This window comes from Curcuma longa, chromosome 15 (assembly GCF_044706935.1).
Source record: "Curcuma longa cultivar G26 ecotype Majalengka, Jawa Barat chromosome 15, ITB_CL_G26_1.1, whole genome shotgun sequence".
Classification (NCBI taxonomy): domain Eukaryota; kingdom Viridiplantae; phylum Streptophyta; class Magnoliopsida; order Zingiberales; family Zingiberaceae; genus Curcuma; species Curcuma longa.
In genome coordinates, this window is record NC_133875.1 from 741,216 (window position 1) to 760,908 (window position 19,693).

At 35.2% G+C, this 19,693-nt stretch overlaps 4 protein-coding genes across 4 annotated transcripts; 2 read left to right on the plus strand and 2 right to left on the minus strand.

Moving 5' to 3' along the window:
* The first annotated feature begins 415 nt into the window (after positions 1–415).
* Positions 416–857, plus strand: LOC141846468 (uncharacterized). Its single transcript, XM_074734514.1, has 2 exons — positions 416–615; positions 758–857. The coding sequence occupies exons 1-2, from the start codon at positions 416–418 to the stop codon at positions 855–857; spliced, it is 300 nt and encodes a 99-aa protein (XP_074590615.1).
* A 421-nt stretch (positions 858–1,278) lies between these two features.
* On the minus strand, positions 1,279–2,545 carry LOC141846470 (protein ANTAGONIST OF LIKE HETEROCHROMATIN PROTEIN 1-like). The gene has a single exon (XM_074734515.1). The coding sequence runs from the start codon at positions 2,485–2,487 to the stop codon at positions 1,279–1,281; it is 1,209 nt and encodes a 402-aa protein (XP_074590616.1). The 5' UTR covers positions 2,488–2,545.
* Positions 2,546–2,967: 422 nt separating this feature from the next.
* Positions 2,968–3,990, minus strand: LOC141846471 (glutathione S-transferase T3-like). Its single transcript, XM_074734516.1, has one exon. The coding sequence runs from the start codon at positions 3,988–3,990 to the stop codon at positions 2,968–2,970; it is 1,023 nt and encodes a 340-aa protein (XP_074590617.1).
* Positions 3,991–8,032: 4,042 nt separating this feature from the next.
* LOC141846478 (protein NBR1 homolog) lies at positions 8,033–19,602 on the plus strand. Its single transcript, XM_074734520.1, has 7 exons — positions 8,033–8,278; positions 16,775–17,931; positions 18,022–18,142; positions 18,217–18,462; positions 18,542–18,691; positions 18,773–19,246; positions 19,324–19,602. The coding sequence occupies exons 1-7, from the start codon at positions 8,240–8,242 to the stop codon at positions 19,420–19,422; spliced, it is 2,286 nt and encodes a 761-aa protein (XP_074590621.1). The 5' UTR covers positions 8,033–8,239; the 3' UTR covers positions 19,423–19,602.
* The last annotated feature ends 91 nt before the right edge of the window (positions 19,603–19,693 follow it).

The window sequence follows — 19,693 nt, forward strand, 5'->3', positions numbered from 1 at the left end:
TTTGATGTTTATAATATCACCCTTCTCTGCTGCCCTCGAAAGTAATATGACAACGCCGAAATCTGCCCTCTCCCCGTCTCTCTTCCTCCAGTCCCTTCCCTCTGCCGGTCCAATCGCCCCTCTTTCTCGCCCGCTTTGTTCCGCCGACGACTTTTCTCTTCTCTTCCCACCTACCAAATCCTCCTCCCGAACCCTAACCCTAGATTCGTCTCTCGCTCGTGGAGCTTTCCGATGGCGTGGTCGACTCGCTTCCTTACGGCGGTGGCGTTCCTCACGGTCGGCGTCGTCTTCGCGCCCAATGTCTTCGTATCAGGCCCAGAAGCCCCGGCCGCTGCCGTCACCGTCGCCAAGCTCTGCCATCTCCTAGCCTTCACCACCGCTCCATAGATTCGTCTCTCGCCCGCGGTTCTTTCCGATGGCGTGGTCGACTCGCTTCCTTACGGCGGTGGCGTTCCTCACGGTCGGCGTCGTCTTCACGCCCGATGTGTTCGGATCGGGCCCGGAAGCCCCCGCCGCTGCCGTCACCGCCGCCAAGCTCTGCCATCTCTTAGCCTTCGCCACCGCCTGGAGCACCTCCCTGTGGGTCACCTTTATCAGTGGCATTATCATGTTCAAGTAATTCATCAATTTTAAAGCCTCTTCCTTTTTCGATTACGATCGAGTGATACAGGCACAAAGGCTTTAAATTTTTCTGCTAAAGGATATTCGTTTCTATACTTTGTTCGATGAATTCATGAATTGTATCAGTTGGTTGCAGGTATTTGTCGAGGCACCAGTTCGGCAATCTACAGGGCAAGATGTTCCCCGCCTACTTCAAGATGATTTCTGTGAGCATCCACAATGCTCAAGCGTTATAACGCCTTCCACGTCATTAAAGAGCATGGGACCCACTGCCACATACTCATTATAACATCATACCTTTTTCACCCACATTCCTATTAACGTTAATACCCATTATTTATGGGTCCCACCATCCACTCACTTATCTTAAAATTATATATATTAAATAAATACATTTTAAAAATATGTTAAAAATATTAATATTGTACATATTATTTTTAATAATAATCTTACTTTTAAAATAATAATTTTATTATTTTTAAAAAATAATATTAAAAAGTGGATGTGTCTTATGATAATTAATAAACGGTTAAAATTATAAAGTTGGAAAAATAAAATTTATTTAAAATTGACATATAATTATAAAATTGAAATACAACAATAACTTACAATAAACCACACTATGATGAAATTAAAAATAACATATAAAATACTAATTCACGGATTATTATTGTACAACCCCCAAATATGCTCAACTAAGTCGGCGCGAAGTTGGTGATGAACTTGAGTGTCACGTAGTTCAGAATTTGTTTGAAGATAATCTTGAAATCCTCGATTTGAGCCATGGATAGGTTGTGCGGGTTCGTCACCTTCATCATCGTACCAATTTGTCACGTGAGCTCCTTCATCCTCAACAATCATGTTATGCAAAATAATGCATGCTAACATGATTTGTTTTAACTTTTTCCTATACCAATAACGAGCTGGACCTCTGACAATCGCCCATCGAGATTGGAGCACCCCAAATGCTCGTTCGACATCTTTTCTTGCAGACTCTTGTCTTTCCTTAAACAACTTCCTCTTGGGATCCTCCGGGCAAGGAAAAGCCTTAACGAAAGTAGCCCACTCTGGATATATTCCATCTGTTAGATAATAACCCTTCGTATATGCAGTGCCGTTCACTGTGAAATTAATCTCCGGAGTATTTCCTTGCAAGACATTGTTGAATATCGGAGATTCATATAACACATTAATATCGTTACGTGAACCAGCGACTCCAAAGAATGCATGCCATATCCACAAGTCATGAGACGCGACTGCTTCAAGTACGATTGTTGGTGACCCATGTCCCCTTGTAAATTGACCTTTCCAAGCAACTGGACAATTTTTCCATTTCCAGTGCATGCAATCAAGGCTACCCAACATGCCAGGGAAGCCGTGTCTCTCATCATGCATTTGAAGAAGACGCTGAACATCATCAGCATTTGGCCTTCTCAAGTACCTATCACCAAATATTTCAACCACATATTTGCAAAACTTGAAAAGGCACCTGATGGCAGTTGATTCACCCATACGTAGGTACTCGTCAAGATGGTCGGCGGGGATTCCATAAGCCAATTGACGAATCGCAGCAGTGCATTTTTGTAGTGGTGACAATCCTTTTCTTCGCACAGCATCGTCCCTATGTTGAAAAAATGCTGAATGATTCTGTAATGCATTCACTATGCGAAGGAATAACTCTCTTCGCATTCGAAATCGTCTTCGAAATATTTCATCGTGATACACCGGGTTTATAGAGAAATAATCATTGACGAGCCTCTCATGCCCGGCTTCACGATTTCTTTGGATGAACCTTCTTCTTTTGTGTGCGTCCCTCCTTTGATATGCTTCCATAAGTTGTTGGTGTTGTTGAAGAACCAATAACATTAGTTCTTCACCCGGATCTTGCTCATCGATTTCAACATGGACTTCGTCTTCACTTGTCGAGCTGGAACTTGAGCTAGAGCTACTTGTAGAATGAGACATTTTTAGAGGAAACACGTTGTAGTATATGTGTTTGAGAAATGGTATGATAGTCGAATGAAAATCTCGTAGCACAATGTGTCTATATATATTGTTTTCCTCATGCAACGGCTAGTTTACAACGGCTAATTTGTAACGGTTAATTTGCAACGGTTAGTTTGCAACAGCTAGTTTAATTTGTAACGGTTAGTTAACGGTTAGTTAACGGTTAGTTCCAACGGCTAATTTCCAAACAGCTAGTTTCCAACGGCTAGTTTACAATGACTATTTTGCAAAATTATAATAATTGAAAATCACATTAATCGAAATGAGAAATACAATAATTAAAAATTACAATCACTCGAAAATAAAATAATACTAGAAAATGAATATTAAGTAAACAATTTAGATATTCCATCTCGCCCTAATATCCTGGCATAGACATTCATGAATGATAAGCTGCTCCTTTGTCATCTGCGATGTGTCTTTGTTCAATATTTTGTACTCCTTCAACTTCAAGTGACGATTCTTAGCTTCAGATTTGGACAACGCAGCTTTTGCCTTAATCTCTTCTACTTCGAGTTGTTTTTGCTTCAGATCGACTTCAGACTTCTTCACGCTTGTGTACTCAGTGAACTTTGCGAAAATATTATTGTAGTTTATTGCCAGATCCTCTATGGTCGAATTTACTTTCTCTTTTCCCTTTCTTTTTGCTGCCTTCTGTCCCATTGGACGAGTATCTTCATCATCCAGGTCTATACTCACATTTTGGTTGGAAGAGGTGTTGCTTGCTCCTGACTCTGAGGTCCTCGTCTTCTTTGTCGCCACAAAGTGATCAACAGACTGTGGAGTAAACATTGGACGGTCTTTGACAATTCTCCACACATGCTCAAGATTGAATGCAACGCCATTGTTTTCGGATTGATATTTTTCATACGCAAACCTCAATATATCTTCGTCACTGTGACCACTTCGATATGAACTATAAACACTATTGTAATTTGCATTAAATCGATATACCTTCTTTTGGATTGTATTGTGCCAATGTGACCGTATAACATCTGCACTTCTGGTCTTTGAACCTGAGGGACGATTCTCATTGTAGTAGCTTGCAACACGTCCCCAAAAAGCATCCGCCTTTTGATCATTGCCGATTATTGGATCATCACTGATAGTGACAAAACTTCTCGCTAAGACCTCGTCTTCAACCTTTGTCCAATTTGAACGCTTTCTTGTACCCCCAGCATTTGAAATCACTTTTTCAACATTGACCACCTCAATTGGGGATTCCCGGTCGGAAAGTTGAGTCTCCGGGACAAAAGTTGGAGTTGCAGGTTCATTCGACATTGGAGGAGTGAAAGACATACCAGTATTGTGTGGGGTACCATATCCATGAGCAACCGGCGGCGTGAAATACGGATGACTCATATTTTGCCAATATTCGGCTGGAAGCTGTTGATATGGACTTCGAGGGGCATAATTTGGATGATTCAAAGAATTTCCAAAACCTTGAAAATTTGGCAGATTTTGTGGAGGAAATGGATATGGGTATTGATAATTTGGTGGAATTTGTGGATTTTGGGAAGATGAATATTCTTGTGGGTTGTTTGTAGAATTCAAGAAATTTGAGAAAAAAGCCCTATTATTTTCATCCATTTCGAATAGAAAATAAGATTGCAGGGAGAGTAGGATTGGAGAGTATAATGAGTCATTGGTAGATATTTATAGACGAAATTTTAAACTAGCCGTTAAAAAATAGCCGTTAAAAACTAACCGTTTTATTTAATTTTTAATTTTAAAATTTATAATTTTTTAATAAAAATTAAAACTAGCCGTTAAAAAATAGCCGTTAAACTAACCGTTTTATTTAATTTTTAATTTTAAAATTTATAATTTTTTAATAAAAATTAAAATTATCCGTTAAAAAATAACCGTTAAAAAACCAACCATTTTATTAAATTTTTAATTTTAAAATTTATAATTTTTTAATAAAAATTAAAATTAACCATTTTAATAACCGTTTCAATTAATCATTTAATTTATTAAATACATTTAAAAAATAAAAACAATAAAAATATTTAAAAAAAAAAAGAAAGCATGCAGGGTCTGGGCCCACCTGCAGCCGTTTAACGCGTTCAATTCATTGAACGCGTTAAACGACGTTAACGCCCCACATTGCTGTGGGGCGTTATAACGTGGCATTTGAACGGGCGATTAACGCCCATTGCAGATGCCCTTAGTCAAACCTTTATCATGTTTGAGTCCCACTAATGGAGAGTAGGCGTATGAACACAAGTAATGTAATCCTGAAGAAGCTATATTTTAGTTGAAGAAGTTGTTTGACTAGAATAATCTGCCCTAACTTTCTTTACACTTTTCGTATCCAATTTGTCTCGGCTGAAGCATGATGTGTTATGAACAAACAAAAGGAACACAAAATGAACAGATCTGGCTCTTGTGTGATATAGATCTTGTATCATCGCCGCAATGATCAGTCCTCTGATGCGTATGTAGTTCATACTATAAATACTTTAATCACAACTCAATTTCTGAAGAATTGCGTGATTGATCATCTGTTTGATAACACACGACATCTCCAGTATCAAGTACAAAGTGATCATGATTCAGACTCCTTGATAAGACTCCAAACAGTTGGAGTGGCCAAGTGATCAAAACTTGAACACAGAGCAAAATTTTAACCTGATCACTCAATCAAGTTTGATTTCCATGAACTTGGAGTAACACTGTCTATGAACATACTTGTTTAGATTTCAAGAGCTAGAATTGAATAAATTGGAAACAATATCAGTTGAGAATAATCTCTTGCCTCGCAAAGATTCAGGTAGGCTACAAACACAGATTAAAGAGTATATCAACTTGATCACTTGTCTGTTTCAGTTCCATGAAATCAATTCACAGTGTTTATCGAGAACTATAATCGAAAGTAGCGGCAGCAGCACTAAAGTAGCAAGAGCCTCCTTGAATATTGTATTTCTGCCAATAACTGTTGAAAGCAAAAGATGCATGGCCCCAGTATTGCAAAAGGATTCCCAGAACTTGTGTAGATTTGTAGATGATCCTGGATAAATTTCAAAAAATAACAATATTATTTAGAAAGTATATATATAATAGATGCAGAATTGACAAGAGAGAATAAAATGTAAATCATCCAATAAGTGCAATTCAAAATAACATTCATCCAATAAGTTCAATCCAACATGACATTTATCCAACAAGTTTTGTCAAAAATAATATCATGACGGTCCAAAAGTATATCAAAATATAAGTCTCAACAACCTAATTTAAATATCTAATTCTATTTGTGCTTGATCTGAGAGAGCTGCTTCATCACGTAATCTCTCCTAAATGCCTTTGGCAATGCGAAAAAATTATCAACTTTGTGGTCATTCTTGAGAATGTACTCCCCAACATCCATAATTTCTTGCTGAGAGAAATCAGAAAGTTCCATTAACTCATCATATATCCTCATTTTTCTATCATTGCTCTCAGTTTGTTTCTTGAAGTAGGTGAAAATTCCCTTCATCTCCTCGTTAGCCTCCGTAACAACAGTAATATATCTGTGAATCTCTCCCACCAAGTCACCGAGAACATCATTAGACTTCTTTTGTTTCTTTCTGAACCTCCTAAACCTACCACTCCTTCTCTTGACAATTAAGACAATTGTCAACAATAAAAGCATAAATATATTGCGTTCATTCATCCTCATGCGCATAATGAGTACCGAAATCATTTTCATCTCTTGCCTTATTGACAACTGAGCCATATCAGTGGGACACTAGTAGAAACACCTGAAACCAACAACAACCAAAGAGTGATAAGTTGGGTCAACCAAAAAGCCAAAACGGAAAAGAAAAAGGAGTTTTAAACCGTTATTGGTTGTCTACAAAGATTGTTGATCATCTACAAAGATTATTAAGCAAATGGTTCTACCATAATTTAATAGCAAATTATTGACCATCTACAAAGATTGTTAAGCAAATAGTTCTATCATAATAAAATCTTTAAGAAAAATTGTAGTAAATTTATAGCCGGTTCTACCATTTAGTAAGATTACTAATTATATACAATTTGATAAAATAACTTCTAATTTGTTTCTAAAAAGTTAAAACAAACCCTAGAAATTTAAACTCAAACAATTAAAAAAAGGAAAGACAATTTGTCATTAGCTATTTTGGACTAAAATTACTCATTAGGGGGGATACAAGGGATTATTTTGGACTAAATTTGGATAGAAGCTCAAAGGTATTATAAAATCATGGCTTATTCCATTATTTATTTACTCATTAGGGGATACAATCATGCCTTCATTACTCCTCCATCAAGCTCACAGGTGTTATAAAATCATGGCTTATTCTATTATAAAATCATTAACTAGCAATAAATCTGCATTTTGTCTGCTAATGAACGAAGGGATTAGAGGTGGTGGGCATGAGAATATGATTGCCACAATTTAACTTTACTGGTTCAATAGGAATGCCATCCACTTCATTGAATCACCTAATGTAAGGTCAGAACCATGAGGTGACAAATATCGGCAAAAGATTTCCATCCACTTCATTAAATCACCCCAAGCACGACCTTAGTTTCGAAAAAATGAAACAAACAAATTTCTAACCTTGTAAGAGCTCCTCCTGCTCGCTCGCTTTGACGATTTGCAAAGCGGAGAACAGATGCGAGAGGGTCGGCAAGGGTTTTGGAGATGCGAGAGGGGCGGGGCGGCGGGTTTTGGAATCGCGAGTTCCAAAGGCTAGGGTTTTGGAGATGCGAGACGGTCGGCTGTTGCAATTGGATATTTGATTAAAATTTAGGGGTATTTTTATCTTAAAAAGGTAAATATTGAAAAATATTTTTATACTAAATTTTATGTTAATTTTAAAATCATAAAAAATCTTATCTTGACACGATAATGATAAACTAAGATATTATATATAAATCTATAATCATATGTTTCCAATATTCAAATCCTATATTAGTATTTATGAATAAGCATTAATCATTATGAATTATTTATAAATAATATCCATAATAAAATTGAAGATCAATACAATTAGACTTGTAAATATATAAATTTTTAAAAAAATAAGTAAATTTATAATATCAAATTCATTAAAAAATTTCAATAATTAAGATTTATCAAATTTAAACTCATAAAAAATTAAGTAAATCTTAAATAATTATTTTAATAATTTAATTTTTTTTTAAATTCTATTTAATTTGACTTTATTTATTTATTAAATAAATCTGAATAATATAAAACTTCGCTCGGTTTGATTTATTTACGGTCGTAATTGCAATAGCGACCAAATACACTTCTGGCCGTCAGATCTCGAGACATGCGAGGATTGAAGCATGTAGCCACGTGTCGAGGAGATCCCCAAGTCCCAACAATGTCTTTAATATGGATTGGTTTTTCTTTTCTTGCTTAGGAAGAAACTTGCTGTATATCAGAAATAGAAAGCTGTTGTGGTTGATAGGAGAGACTCCAGCGTCCGCGCGACGTTCCCGGTGCCCCTTTTCTCGTATCTTCTCATTCGTACCCTCGATCTCTACGGGCGCTTCGATCTCTCAACGGGTTTTCGGTAGATATTAGCGTTGGGGCGTCTCGATCTAATTTGCTACACTGGCGCAGTTCTCGCTGATCGATTCCTTCCCGTCGATGGAGCCTCGCGCCAGCGAGCGGGATTTTGTCATCAAGGTGCGATTTTTTTTTTCATTTCAATATTCGTTAATCGTAGATTAGAAGCGAAGTTTTTATTACCTTGATGTTTCCGTCGCTTAGGAATGATCGTTGCTCACCTATGTGGTTTGTTTAGTTTGGCTGGGAGACTGAATTTTTTTTATGAAAAAAACAAAAGGGCACCCATCATCTATAAAATAGTTAGATGGACGTTCCTTTTTCAATTAAAATCAAATGGGCGTTTTATTTAATACGAACTAACTGTCCAAAATATCCCTACTATATGTCTGGTTCAAAAATTTTATTTTTCTGAATCAGATTTGATTTAAGGGTTAGAACCATAACGGTTGCTACATATTATAGCAGCTACCTACTAGCTTCTACACATTATAGCAGGTATCTGTTAATTTTTACAAGGTCGGATCAGATAATGTTCATTTGAAATATAGTGAGTGTCATGGAGTCCTTATCGTTTGTTTTGCTTATTAAAATGTTGTTTAATCTAGGTTATCACTCTTAATAAGCAAAATCAAAATGAGATCATTACACTATTGTAGAAGTTAGCAACTAACTCTTACACATTATAGTAGCTACCTGCTAGCTTCTATACGAATGATCATAATTAGATAATATTCATTTGAAATATAGTAGGTGTCATGGAATTCTTTTTGTTTGTTTTATTCGTTGAACTGTTATTTAAATAAGTTATCACTCTCCAATAAGCAAAATCAAAATGAGATAATGATATTATTGTAAAAGCTAGCAGTCAACTATTACAAATTGCAGCTACCTGTTAGCTTCTACACGGTCGATCGTGATCAAATAATGTTCATTTGAAATGTAATGGGTGTCATGGAGTCTCCTTAGTTTGTTTTACTCATTGAAATATTATTTTAACTAGATTAGTACTCTCTGATAAGCAAAATCAAAATGATATAATATAATGATCCTATTGTAGAAGCTAGCAATCAACTGCTACACGTTATATAAGCTACCTGCTAGCTTTTACATGATTTATCGTGATCAGTAGTGGCTATCATTGAGTTCCTATCGTTTGTTTTGCTTGTTGAAATGTTATTTAAACCATATTATCATTCTCTAATAAGTAAAATCAAAATGAGATAATGATATTGTTGTAGAAGCTAGCAATCAACTGCTATACATTATAGCAACTATCTACTAGCTTCTACACGGTTGATCGTAATCAGATATTACTTATTTGAAATATAGTCGGTATCATGGAGTTCTCTTCGTTTGTTTTGCTCGTTGAAATGTTGTTTAAACGAGATTATTACTCTCAAAAAGCAAAATCAAAATGATATAATAATCCTATTGTAGAAGTTAGCAATCAACTTTTACACGTTGTAAAAGCTACCTGTTAGCTTCTACCTAAGTTTCGGAACATAAACCAGATTCACAAATACAGAATTTTTGAATCAGACATAAAGTAAAGGTAATGGGACGCTTATTTGACTTTAATTGAAAAAAGGACGCCCATTTGACTATTTTGCAAATGATGGATTCCCTTTTGGTTTTGCTAATTTTTTCTGTATGTAGGACACATTTTTTTTAATATCGATTTTGCTTGATCATCAATCACTTGAGACGTATTATTGGTTTTGATAAAAATGTTTGGTTGGCCACTGATTCGAAAGACTGGGTTGACTAGACTTGAGGCAATTCTATTGTCATAAGTTCAATAAGTGAACTATCAGGTGAAATATTGCATGTAGCTTCCGACACAGGATCACCTATTTCTAATACTTTGTTAAATTTACTTCTATGATTTTACTTTATTAAATTTGATTGACTGACTGTTTATGTTTATCCCTGGTATTTGAACTATTTGGAAATAGATTTACAATACATATTTATAATATTTTTCTCCAGATTTAGTCAAAGTAAGAATGCTGTTTGGTTTAGCTAGAGATGAGTTGGAGAGAATTAGGAGTTTGAAGGTTGTGAGGTAGTGATTAACTGTCTCGGTGTCACCTGAACCTCTATAAATCACTGTAGAGTGTCTCCAATGCTTCAAAAAGTCTCCTTTTCCATCTATAGGCCTCAAAGAAGCGCTTGTCTAATGATATTTGCCATGTGGTCAAGGATGCCATGTGTGGATGGCTTGTTGCCTTGAAAGTTCTCCTTTGTTGATCTGGTGGACCAAACATCTGTCAACTTCTGTTAGTGGAGCCCATAGCAATTGAATGGGTCCCTGTTCACACCATGACATTCTCAAAGCACATATGATCCGTTTAGTGGACTTCAAGATTGGTGGTAATTTTACTCACATCAATACCTTCCTCTCCTTTATTCTTCGAAGTCGCCTCGTTGTTCCACTTTCATATTGCCATGGCTCCCCTTTTAAAGGCCTCAAAGTGAGTGTCTGCACAATGGTCATTTGCCATGTGGTTGAGGGTTCATGTTTAGCAGCTTAGTCCCATAACATCTTCTCATGTTGATTCAGTCAGTTGACTGGAGACATGTCAACTTTCTTTTGATTGAGCTGGTAACATTTGGTTCAGTTCCTGCTCATACCATTGAACTTTAAAGCACACGTGCCATCCATGTAACAAACATAAGGGTTGGAGGGCAATTTTACCCTCTTCTTTATTCTTTTAAATCCACCTCATTGTTCTCCATCCCCATGCCATTTAGAACTCATAACAAAGTCAGCATATGATATAGAGGCTCAAATTTTGGTTGTGAGCCTTAGTTTTGGTCATTATCTAGCCAATTATTCTTTAAAAGGACAAGACAATAGAGATTTAATTGAAATTAGATGCTTTTTTAAAAATCTTATTAGAGGTTCTTCTAGTCTTAAGCCGTAAGATATTTTTTAAAGCCCAACTTTATTTCAATTAAAAGTTTTTTGATTGTTAGTCAACCAAAGGTTGGATGCTGTCTTTGAATTCAGTTCACTTAAGGAAGAATGTTTGAGGTTACAAACTTATTAGACAATCATTTTTCAAAATATAATGATACGGTGGTGTGTGTATACACACACATATATATCAATTTTCATTTCATTTATATAATAATATAGTCTGGAACACTTTGTTAATAATTCTCTAGTGTTTTCAATGAGTTTGTTGTTGGCAAATAGAACTTGTTCAATACAGGTTATGTTATACCATCAAAATAGTAATTAATGTCACGATCCAATTTTGAAATGTCTCATTGTCATCAAAACTAAAGGTTTCATGCTTAGATCTAATCAATCATAAACTTTCTTCAAACATAAGAGATCTGATAGTGGGTGAGTGCACATTTTATTCATGCACATATATACGTATGAGGAATAATATTCGTTAAATATATTTGGATGGTTCGTTCTAGTTATCATGAATCTAAGTTTGTCATTCACATAATTGTAGTCGGGTTTAAATCTCTCTTAAAATCTAGAGCTCTTATGTAGTAAATTGGGTTACAACAGTTGGAGGGTTAAGATGAAGAAATCACAGACATCCTTCGTCCACTTCCATCCATGTCTTTTCCATGTGTGAGAGAGAGGAGGCATCCTTTGTCCACTTTGTCTTTTCCATGTGATCGAGGAGGCTTGAGAGTTCAAACAAGACATGAGGCATAAGGGAGGGTTTGAGTAAGAAAGGGACTGGGTGGGAGTGGTATATGTTAGGGTTTGGTATAAGGTATATTAGTTTTAGTTGCCGACAATATTTTGAAATCAAATTGGAATCGGACTGGTATTAATTTGACTGGTTGAACTGGTTGAATTGGAAAATAATACTATCAGTTTAATAGATATACTAGTCAATAATAAAAACAAATATAACATATCGCTATACATATAAAATATAAATTGGAAATGGAATACATGAGAACTCATACTTTTGTATACATAAAATGCATAATGATCTATAACATTTTATAAAATTTTTATATAATTAAACATATATATATTTAGTTAATGATAAATTGTTGAAATTTTATAAAATTTACATATAATTAAACCTTAAATATAATATAAATTATTGTGATTTTATAAAATATTATATGAAATAAATTATTAAAATTTTATAGAGTTATATCTAGCTAGACTTATTAGTTTACTTAGAAAGGAATTCAATCAAAAGTACACTAATATGAAAAAAATATAAGAATGTGGATTTGAACCCCTCTAACCACTGAAAAAGACTAAGTACCTCACCGCTGCTTGGTTGATTGATAGATGCCCCACGTGTGTAATTCATTCTTAACTTTTGGTTATTATTAGTTAAATTCATTGACATTCAAAAGTTGCAAATGTGTAGACCCAATCAAATCTGTTTATCCAAATATGGATCGACAAATTTCAATTAAGATTGGCTAGTTGTGATCTGAATTTCCATAATTAGCACAAGCAAAGGCGAATTATTTCAGAAAGACCAATAAAACGTACAAAAACTGACCAATAAAATATACAAATGTTACATTAGAGAAGAAGCGAGGCTGAGAAAAAGCATGGTAGTGAAAGTATTGGGAATTCAAGGGTGATGTAGAGATTTGTTTGCTGACAAGGTAGTCATGGGCTTTCATAGCGTGAGGGAGAAACATCAGATGACACATCAAAGTTTGCTTAGTGTTTGTGAATTGGGAAGTTAAGAAGGCAAAGATTGGATGATTATGATGTGTGGTTTTCCACAAATTATTTAGGAGTATAACTATGCAATAGTCTTTTAATAAGAACAAATAGAATTAGATAAATAGTACGTTATTATCATTAATAATTAGTAGTTATTGTCTTAATCATTCAATATTGCTAATCTGATTATTAAGAATAACTAATATATAGACTAGTTTAATCTGATTAGACTTAACATAATACTTTTAATATATTTGAAAAATAATTTTAATAATGACCATGCCATTTAATGCTATTTTATTGTAATGGATTTTTATATAATCTTCTAGTATCTTTGATAATTATATAATAACAATCTTAAGTAATTTTTCTTAAATACTAAAAATAGTATTTCTAATAATCTGTATTAATAAGTTATATAGGAATCAATAATATAGGTCTGGCATGAGCTTACATTAAATATTTAATTGGGTATTAATTACAATAGACATGTATGTATAAATGTATATTAATAATTTGAAGTGAATTATAACATAGTAAAAAAAAATTTAATATTGAATAGAAATCAAGAATTATACATTAATATTCATGCATTGACAAAGGAGTTTAATGCTGTAATATAATAGCTTATTGTTTTACTTTAATCAAAATTAATAGGTAGCGAGGAATTTAATATTGAAATTGAGTGTTGTTGAGAATAAACTTTTGGAGTCTTTGTTTGAATGGGGTGCCTTTTATGCTGAAAGAAAAAAAAGTTTGTGAAATGATTTTTCATACTTTGTGGGATAAAAGAATTGAACACTTTGCAGTTTGGAAAAAGTATATAAAAAAGTGTGTCCAGAGATGAGAATAATAGAATGAATGCGGCTACTAGAAAATATAGAGAGCACTACATGGGAGCAATTAGATGTTGAACAAATACAATCCATAGATTTATTTTACACAGGTTCAACAGATTAGATTTGAAGCTGGCGAATAGTATAGTAACAAATAAAAGTTAACGTAATTCTAATTGATTTTGGTGATGTTGATATTATTGGTGATAACCTCCCATTGAGTTTGATGGATTGAATAAGCCAACCTCAACTAATTGATAGTAACATGGCTTATTTGCTGACTTTAATGTTGGCCTCAGACTAAAATACCATGTTTCTTTGAGTTAGATGATAACTTTGTCACGACAACATTTGACTTGCATGTTGCTACATTAGATCAAGAAGTTATCAGGTAAACAATTGTCATTCTCATGTCGAAAAAGCGATCTTGTTTTGAGATTTGGTGACATAGTATTTGCTTTTATATATTTCATATAATTAAACTTGCTATTTATAGGATAAGAGAAGTATTTTATTTGTACTGTGAAGGAATAACAACCTGAGATGTTCATGTAAACATTGTAAAATATTAAGTATTTAGCTTAATTAGTTTGCCTTTTTAGTGTTACCCGAGTAGGCATATTAACTGTGACCTATAGCTCATCGTAGTATTATCCATTGAGATATTATGAGTGAGATTTTTGTGGTTTTGACCATTTTCAGAAAGCTAATTGGAAATTAACTTTTTGAGTCCTTGCATGTTGAGGCTCGCTATTGGCCTTAGTTTAAGATAGTGCTATTTACTCAAAAAAATACAGAGGATTTAGTTTAACAACCTGAATTGACAAGAACAAGGAGTGATTAGGTAGATAACTCGGAAACAGTATGACTCTTGGTATGATTCTCGGATACTAGGGGTAAGATAAATTGAATCACATGTTCAAGTATGGAAAGTGTGTTAACATTTAGCCCTGTGTGATATGTTTGAATGGATTGAGTATGTACATGAAACAACAAATGTGTTTCAACAAAACCTGGAAGTTAAGCATAGTTAGTGGAAAGCAACATAGATATAGATGGCCCTTTGAGAAATTCCTTACTTTGGAGCCAATGTTCACAATTGCCCAAATTATGAGGCTGATAGTATGGGATGCTTGTTAAAAATGTATCGTATTTTGGCGTTGTCAAGTATATATTGTGTCACAATTTGGTATGAGTGCTAGATCCTTGTTGTAGGTTTGTGGTATGAGAATAACCAATTGAAGTTGGTGACCTTGTAATGACTCAGTCTGGCTAGGGTGGGCAGTGATTGCTGGTGTAGATAGCCTGGACAAAATGCGTCTTTTGGCATTCTTATATGATGCTCGGGGCGAGAACAAATTGAATTACACGTTGCAGTGGAGAAAGAGTGATTGGTCCGTAAGTGCAAATGCTATGTTTTAAATGGATTAAGTATGTAATGTCAATAATGAGATGCTTTTTGATTAAAATGGTAAGGATTCTTCATAAGAACTTCAAAGTTTAGTTTGCTTAGTGTAACACAATTTCAAGAGGGTTGACATCTTGAAAAGTTCCTTAGCAATCATTTTCCATCATTGAATAAATTGTTAGACAGACAATTTCTAGTAGGGGTGTAATCGAACCGAGCCGAATAGAGGCTCGAGCTTGGCTCGGTTTGATTTTCCCTAAGCACGAGCTTGGCTTTATTTTGATTCGAGTTTTAATTCTTAAGTTCAAGTTTGATTCGTAATGAAATTAAATAGTTCATAAACGGCTCAAACTCGGTTTGAAAATATAGCTCGTTTAAAAGTTAAACGAGTTTAGTTCGAACTCGGCTTGCATATATATATATATATATATATATATAACGAGCCTCTTAACGAATATGTTCATGAGCCTCTAAACGAACATGTTCGCGAACTCACGAACCAAATACTGTTAAGCTTGAGCTCAGCTTGATAATTTTTTTGAGCTCGAAATCAAGCTAGAGCTCGGTTCATTAACTTAATTGATCGAACTCGAACAAACTTTTTTTCAAACCGAGACTCGATTGGCTCGCGAGCGGCTTGGCTCGTTTACACACCTAATTTCCACTATGTAACTTGACTGGTACACAATTCTATCAATGTGTTAAAAATGACTTCATTTATACTTGAACCATTATATAGGGTTTGGGAATTTCAATATTTATCTTGAGCTTTACAAATATAGATGTCCGAGAAAAAGATAACCTCCATAACCATCAGTGATTAAAATTTTAATTTTCTGAAATAGATGGCTTATTATGACCAACAAACAAGGTAACACTTGAAATTGAAGATGTTAAGAGTAGCAAATTAATGGTCTATACTTTAAGTCAAACTTCACAATGAAACATAACCATCAGTGATTAAAAGATAACCTTTCTGAAAATAGATGGTCTATTAAGATTAGAAACAAGGCAACTCTTGACATTCACGACATGAAGAATAGCAAAGTAAGTTTCGAGGATTTACATCAAACTTCACTCAAAACATGTATTTCACTTACAACATCCAGTTTTGAATGATATAAATATTATGAGATGGTTTAGCTGAATGATGATTACATAAAATTCATGTAACTTACCTAAAATAGTTAGGTGTATATCTTGCCATGGTATTCTGTAATTTCTTGACATGACTTGCAACTATAAGTTAGAATTTTTTCTCTTCACCGGCCTTAACAAATTGGCAACATGATTCATATCCACACTTTATGTTCAGTTTTGTTTTTGTATGACTTAAATACTTTTATCAATAGTTTTTGTTGTCATGCTTATTTCTCAAATGCTCTTTTTTATGTTCACAATCTTTTTCATTCACAATCCCTAGCTTTTGCCTCCAAAAAGTTTATCTTTGACAAAGTTGACTGACTTCACAACAAGATTTATTTGTTTATCTTTCGTGGTGTTGGCACTAGTTTTCCTCTTTGCAGGTAAGTGTTTGATCAAATGGACAAAGAAAATTTTCCATTTTATTTTTTTTACAACCTTCTATTTTTTTGTTGCCTATTTAACTCTTCGCAGGGCTAAGTTCTCTTCTGGCCTTTTTTTTTTTTTAAATTTTCTGTTGTTTTATGAACATCCACTTGCATTTGCAGGTGAAGTATGGTGACACACTTAAGCGATTTAGTGCTCATGTCCATGGAGAGGCAATCGACCACAACATGGCTATACTGAGAAAGAAGATTGTTACCCTGTTCAAACTCAGTTCAGAAGCTGATTTAATCCTTACCTATATTGATGAAGATGGTGATATTGTAGCACTTGACGATGATGATGAGTTACGTGATGCTGCTATTAATCAACACTTAAATCCTCTCAGAATCAATATCTGCTTGAAATCTAATACTAGTTCAGTGTCTAACCTGATGAAAGAGAATGTGAGTTATCCAACTGCTGTCCTTGAACAAGAAGAGAACCAATCACCTGAAATAATTTCAATTATTAATGAGGTGCTAAAACCTGTCCCTGAACCATTTCGATCTTCACTGTCCAAATTTTCTACTGATTTCCTTCCAAAGATTGCATCATCTTCACCAGTAGTAGCTGATATAGTAGATCACATCGCCAAATTAGGTATACCAAATGTGAGTCAGTCTTTGAACAGTTCAACTGGTGAGCCATCAGAAGTACCTGATCAAGTAACAATTCAGCTAGAGGATCTTAACATCAATGAACAATCAAAAATCCTAAAGACTTCTGCCCCAGCCTCAACAATATTATCTGATCCAGTTTCAAGTCAGGTTGATATAGACAGGACTCAGGCATCTGTTCATAGTCTCAATTTACCAGAATTTGAGCAAGCATCTGGGAATCCCTCAAATAATAAATTGCTGAGTGAGACCACTGATCGTCGGAATCAAATTAGTAACATTGGTCGTCATGGGAAATCTGTCATAGCTGGCCCTCCTCTCTTTGTGCCTCCTGCACAGACTGGGATACAGAATGAAAACTATAGTCCATCTGCTCAAGCTGGGACCAATGCTGTTACTGCCATGATGGATGGTCACAAGAACGAACAACTTCCAAGTTGTGCAGCTCCTGCAGGAACACTTGATGGTTTTAGTTTTGAGGGTGACAAACAACAGCCCAGTACAGCTGACCTACCTTTTTTGAATGGTGCAAGGCTTATTCGTCAGCCTAACCAAAGAGATGATGGATTTATTGATAATCTGCTCCATACTTTTCACAAGGGAATTATATGTGATGGTTGTGGAATGTACCCAATTCTTGGTCCACGATTCAAATCTAATGTGTATGTATTTCTTGCCTTCCTCATAGTTTTATTGCTGGTTTCATAGTTTTTGCACACCTATCTTTTGACATTTCTTTCTTGTCTCTGTAGGAAGCATGACTATGATTTATGTAGTGTTTGTTTCTCTAAGATGGGCAATGAAGCTGATTATACTCGGATCGACAAATCTCATGGATTCTCTCATGAAATGATCAAGGATTCTTATCGTGCAGTATGAAGCTAACTAATTTCCTTGGTTTGATTCCATAGTATAATGCATAACTTTTTTCCAATTCCACATTTCAGCATTCTAGACAACGATCTTCTCCACACCTTCCACACCCGCATGGTTTTAGGGGTCCAAGAGAAAAGTTAGGGTGTCTTTTTATTAAAGATGTAACTGTGCCAGATGGGACCCTGATCCCTCCATCAACCCCATTCACAAAAATATGGCGGGTGAGAAATAATGGTGTTATTCGATGGCCTTATGGTACACGGCTTGTTTGGGTTGATGGCTATCAATTTGCTAGCCGAAACTCGTTTTTATTGGAGGTATTACATTAATTTGTTCTCATCACCCATGCGAGTTTTTTATAATTATTTTAGCTGAAGCAATCTTTTCCATTTGCAGATTTCAGTTGATGGGCTTCCTACGGAGGAAGAAGTTGACATTGCTGTTGATCTTGTTTCACCGGCAACACCTGGGAGATATATCTCACATTGGAGATTGGAAACACCTTCTGGACACAAGTTTGGTCAAGAAGTTTGGGTGTTTATCAAGGTCTGATATAAATACACCGGATTATAATTATAACACACTGTCATGAGCCTCATCTGTTCTTTTTCTTCTTTACTTGAACAGGTAGATACCAGGCAATGGAGCTCTGGTAGTGGACTGAATTTGAATTTGCCACCCGAAAGCAGTATTCAAGGGCAGACTGGAATTATCGATATTAATGCTGATCCAAGTGATGGCATTTCTCCTGATAGTTCAGACAAACTAGTGAAACCAATGATTACTGATGAAACATCAAAACTTGATGCTAACCCCAAGATTAACAAACCCCCCACACCTGACGTGGTTCCCCTGTCAGATCCTATCATTGATTTAATAGCATCTAAGGACGACCATTCACAACCGCTGCCACTGCCCACTACGCCGGTTGACAACACCATTGAGGATACATTGCTCAAGGAATTGGAAGAAATGGGCTTTAAGCAGATTGACTTGAACAAGGAAGTTATCAGGAGAAACAAGTATGACCTGGAGCAGTCTATAGATGAACTTTGTGACTATGCTGAATGGTATCCACTTCTTGAGGAACTGGAGGACATGGTCAGCTGCTAAGTCTTTGCTCTTGTTAGAACTATGATCCTACTATGATAACTGAAAGTATCATTTGATTGTTGCAGGGTTTCCCTGATAGGGAGAAAAACAAGAAGCTTCTGATAGAAAATGGTGGTAGCATTAAGCAAGTCGTGTTGGATCTCATTTCTGGAGAAAGAGCTTAGTGGTATAATAATTACGTACAGTCTGTAAATAACTGTGGTTACTCGGTGATTATTGGTGCTGGCTTCTCTTTAAATACGCCTTGAGACTATTTATTACTAGCTGCTACTTGTATTTTAGCTGCAGCATTACTTGGCATCGGATTTTGGTTCTTTATTGCAAGGTATATTTTGTGGATGATATTACATGGTTTTTATCAGGTGTATTACGAGAAAAGACCACGTAGTTAATGGTAGATTGATTGCTTGCTTGAGACGCAGCTTAAAGGCTTAG

Excerpts from the sequence above, each read along its gene's own strand:
- LOC141846468 (XM_074734514.1), top strand. The coding sequence starts at position 416 with ATGGCGTGGTCGACTCGCTTCCTTACGGCGGTGGCGTTCCTCACGGTC. Across the intron at positions 616-757 it reads AGTGGCATTATCATGTTCAA|GTATTTGTCGAGGCACCAGT; the intron begins GTAATTCATCAA and ends AGTTGGTTGCAG.
- LOC141846471 (XM_074734516.1), bottom strand. The coding sequence starts at position 3,990 with ATGAGTCATCCGTATTTCACGCCGCCGGTTGCTCATGGATATGGTACC.
- LOC141846470 (XM_074734515.1), bottom strand. The coding sequence starts at position 2,487 with ATGTTATTGGTTCTTCAACAACACCAACAACTTATGGAAGCATATCAA.
- LOC141846478 (XM_074734520.1), top strand. The coding sequence starts at position 8,240 with ATGGAGCCTCGCGCCAGCGAGCGGGATTTTGTCATCAAG. Across the intron at positions 17,932-18,021 it reads CCACGATTCAAATCTAATGT|GAAGCATGACTATGATTTAT; the intron begins GTATGTATTTCT and ends TTGTCTCTGTAG. Across the intron at positions 18,143-18,216 it reads TCAAGGATTCTTATCGTGCA|CATTCTAGACAACGATCTTC; the intron begins GTATGAAGCTAA and ends TCCACATTTCAG.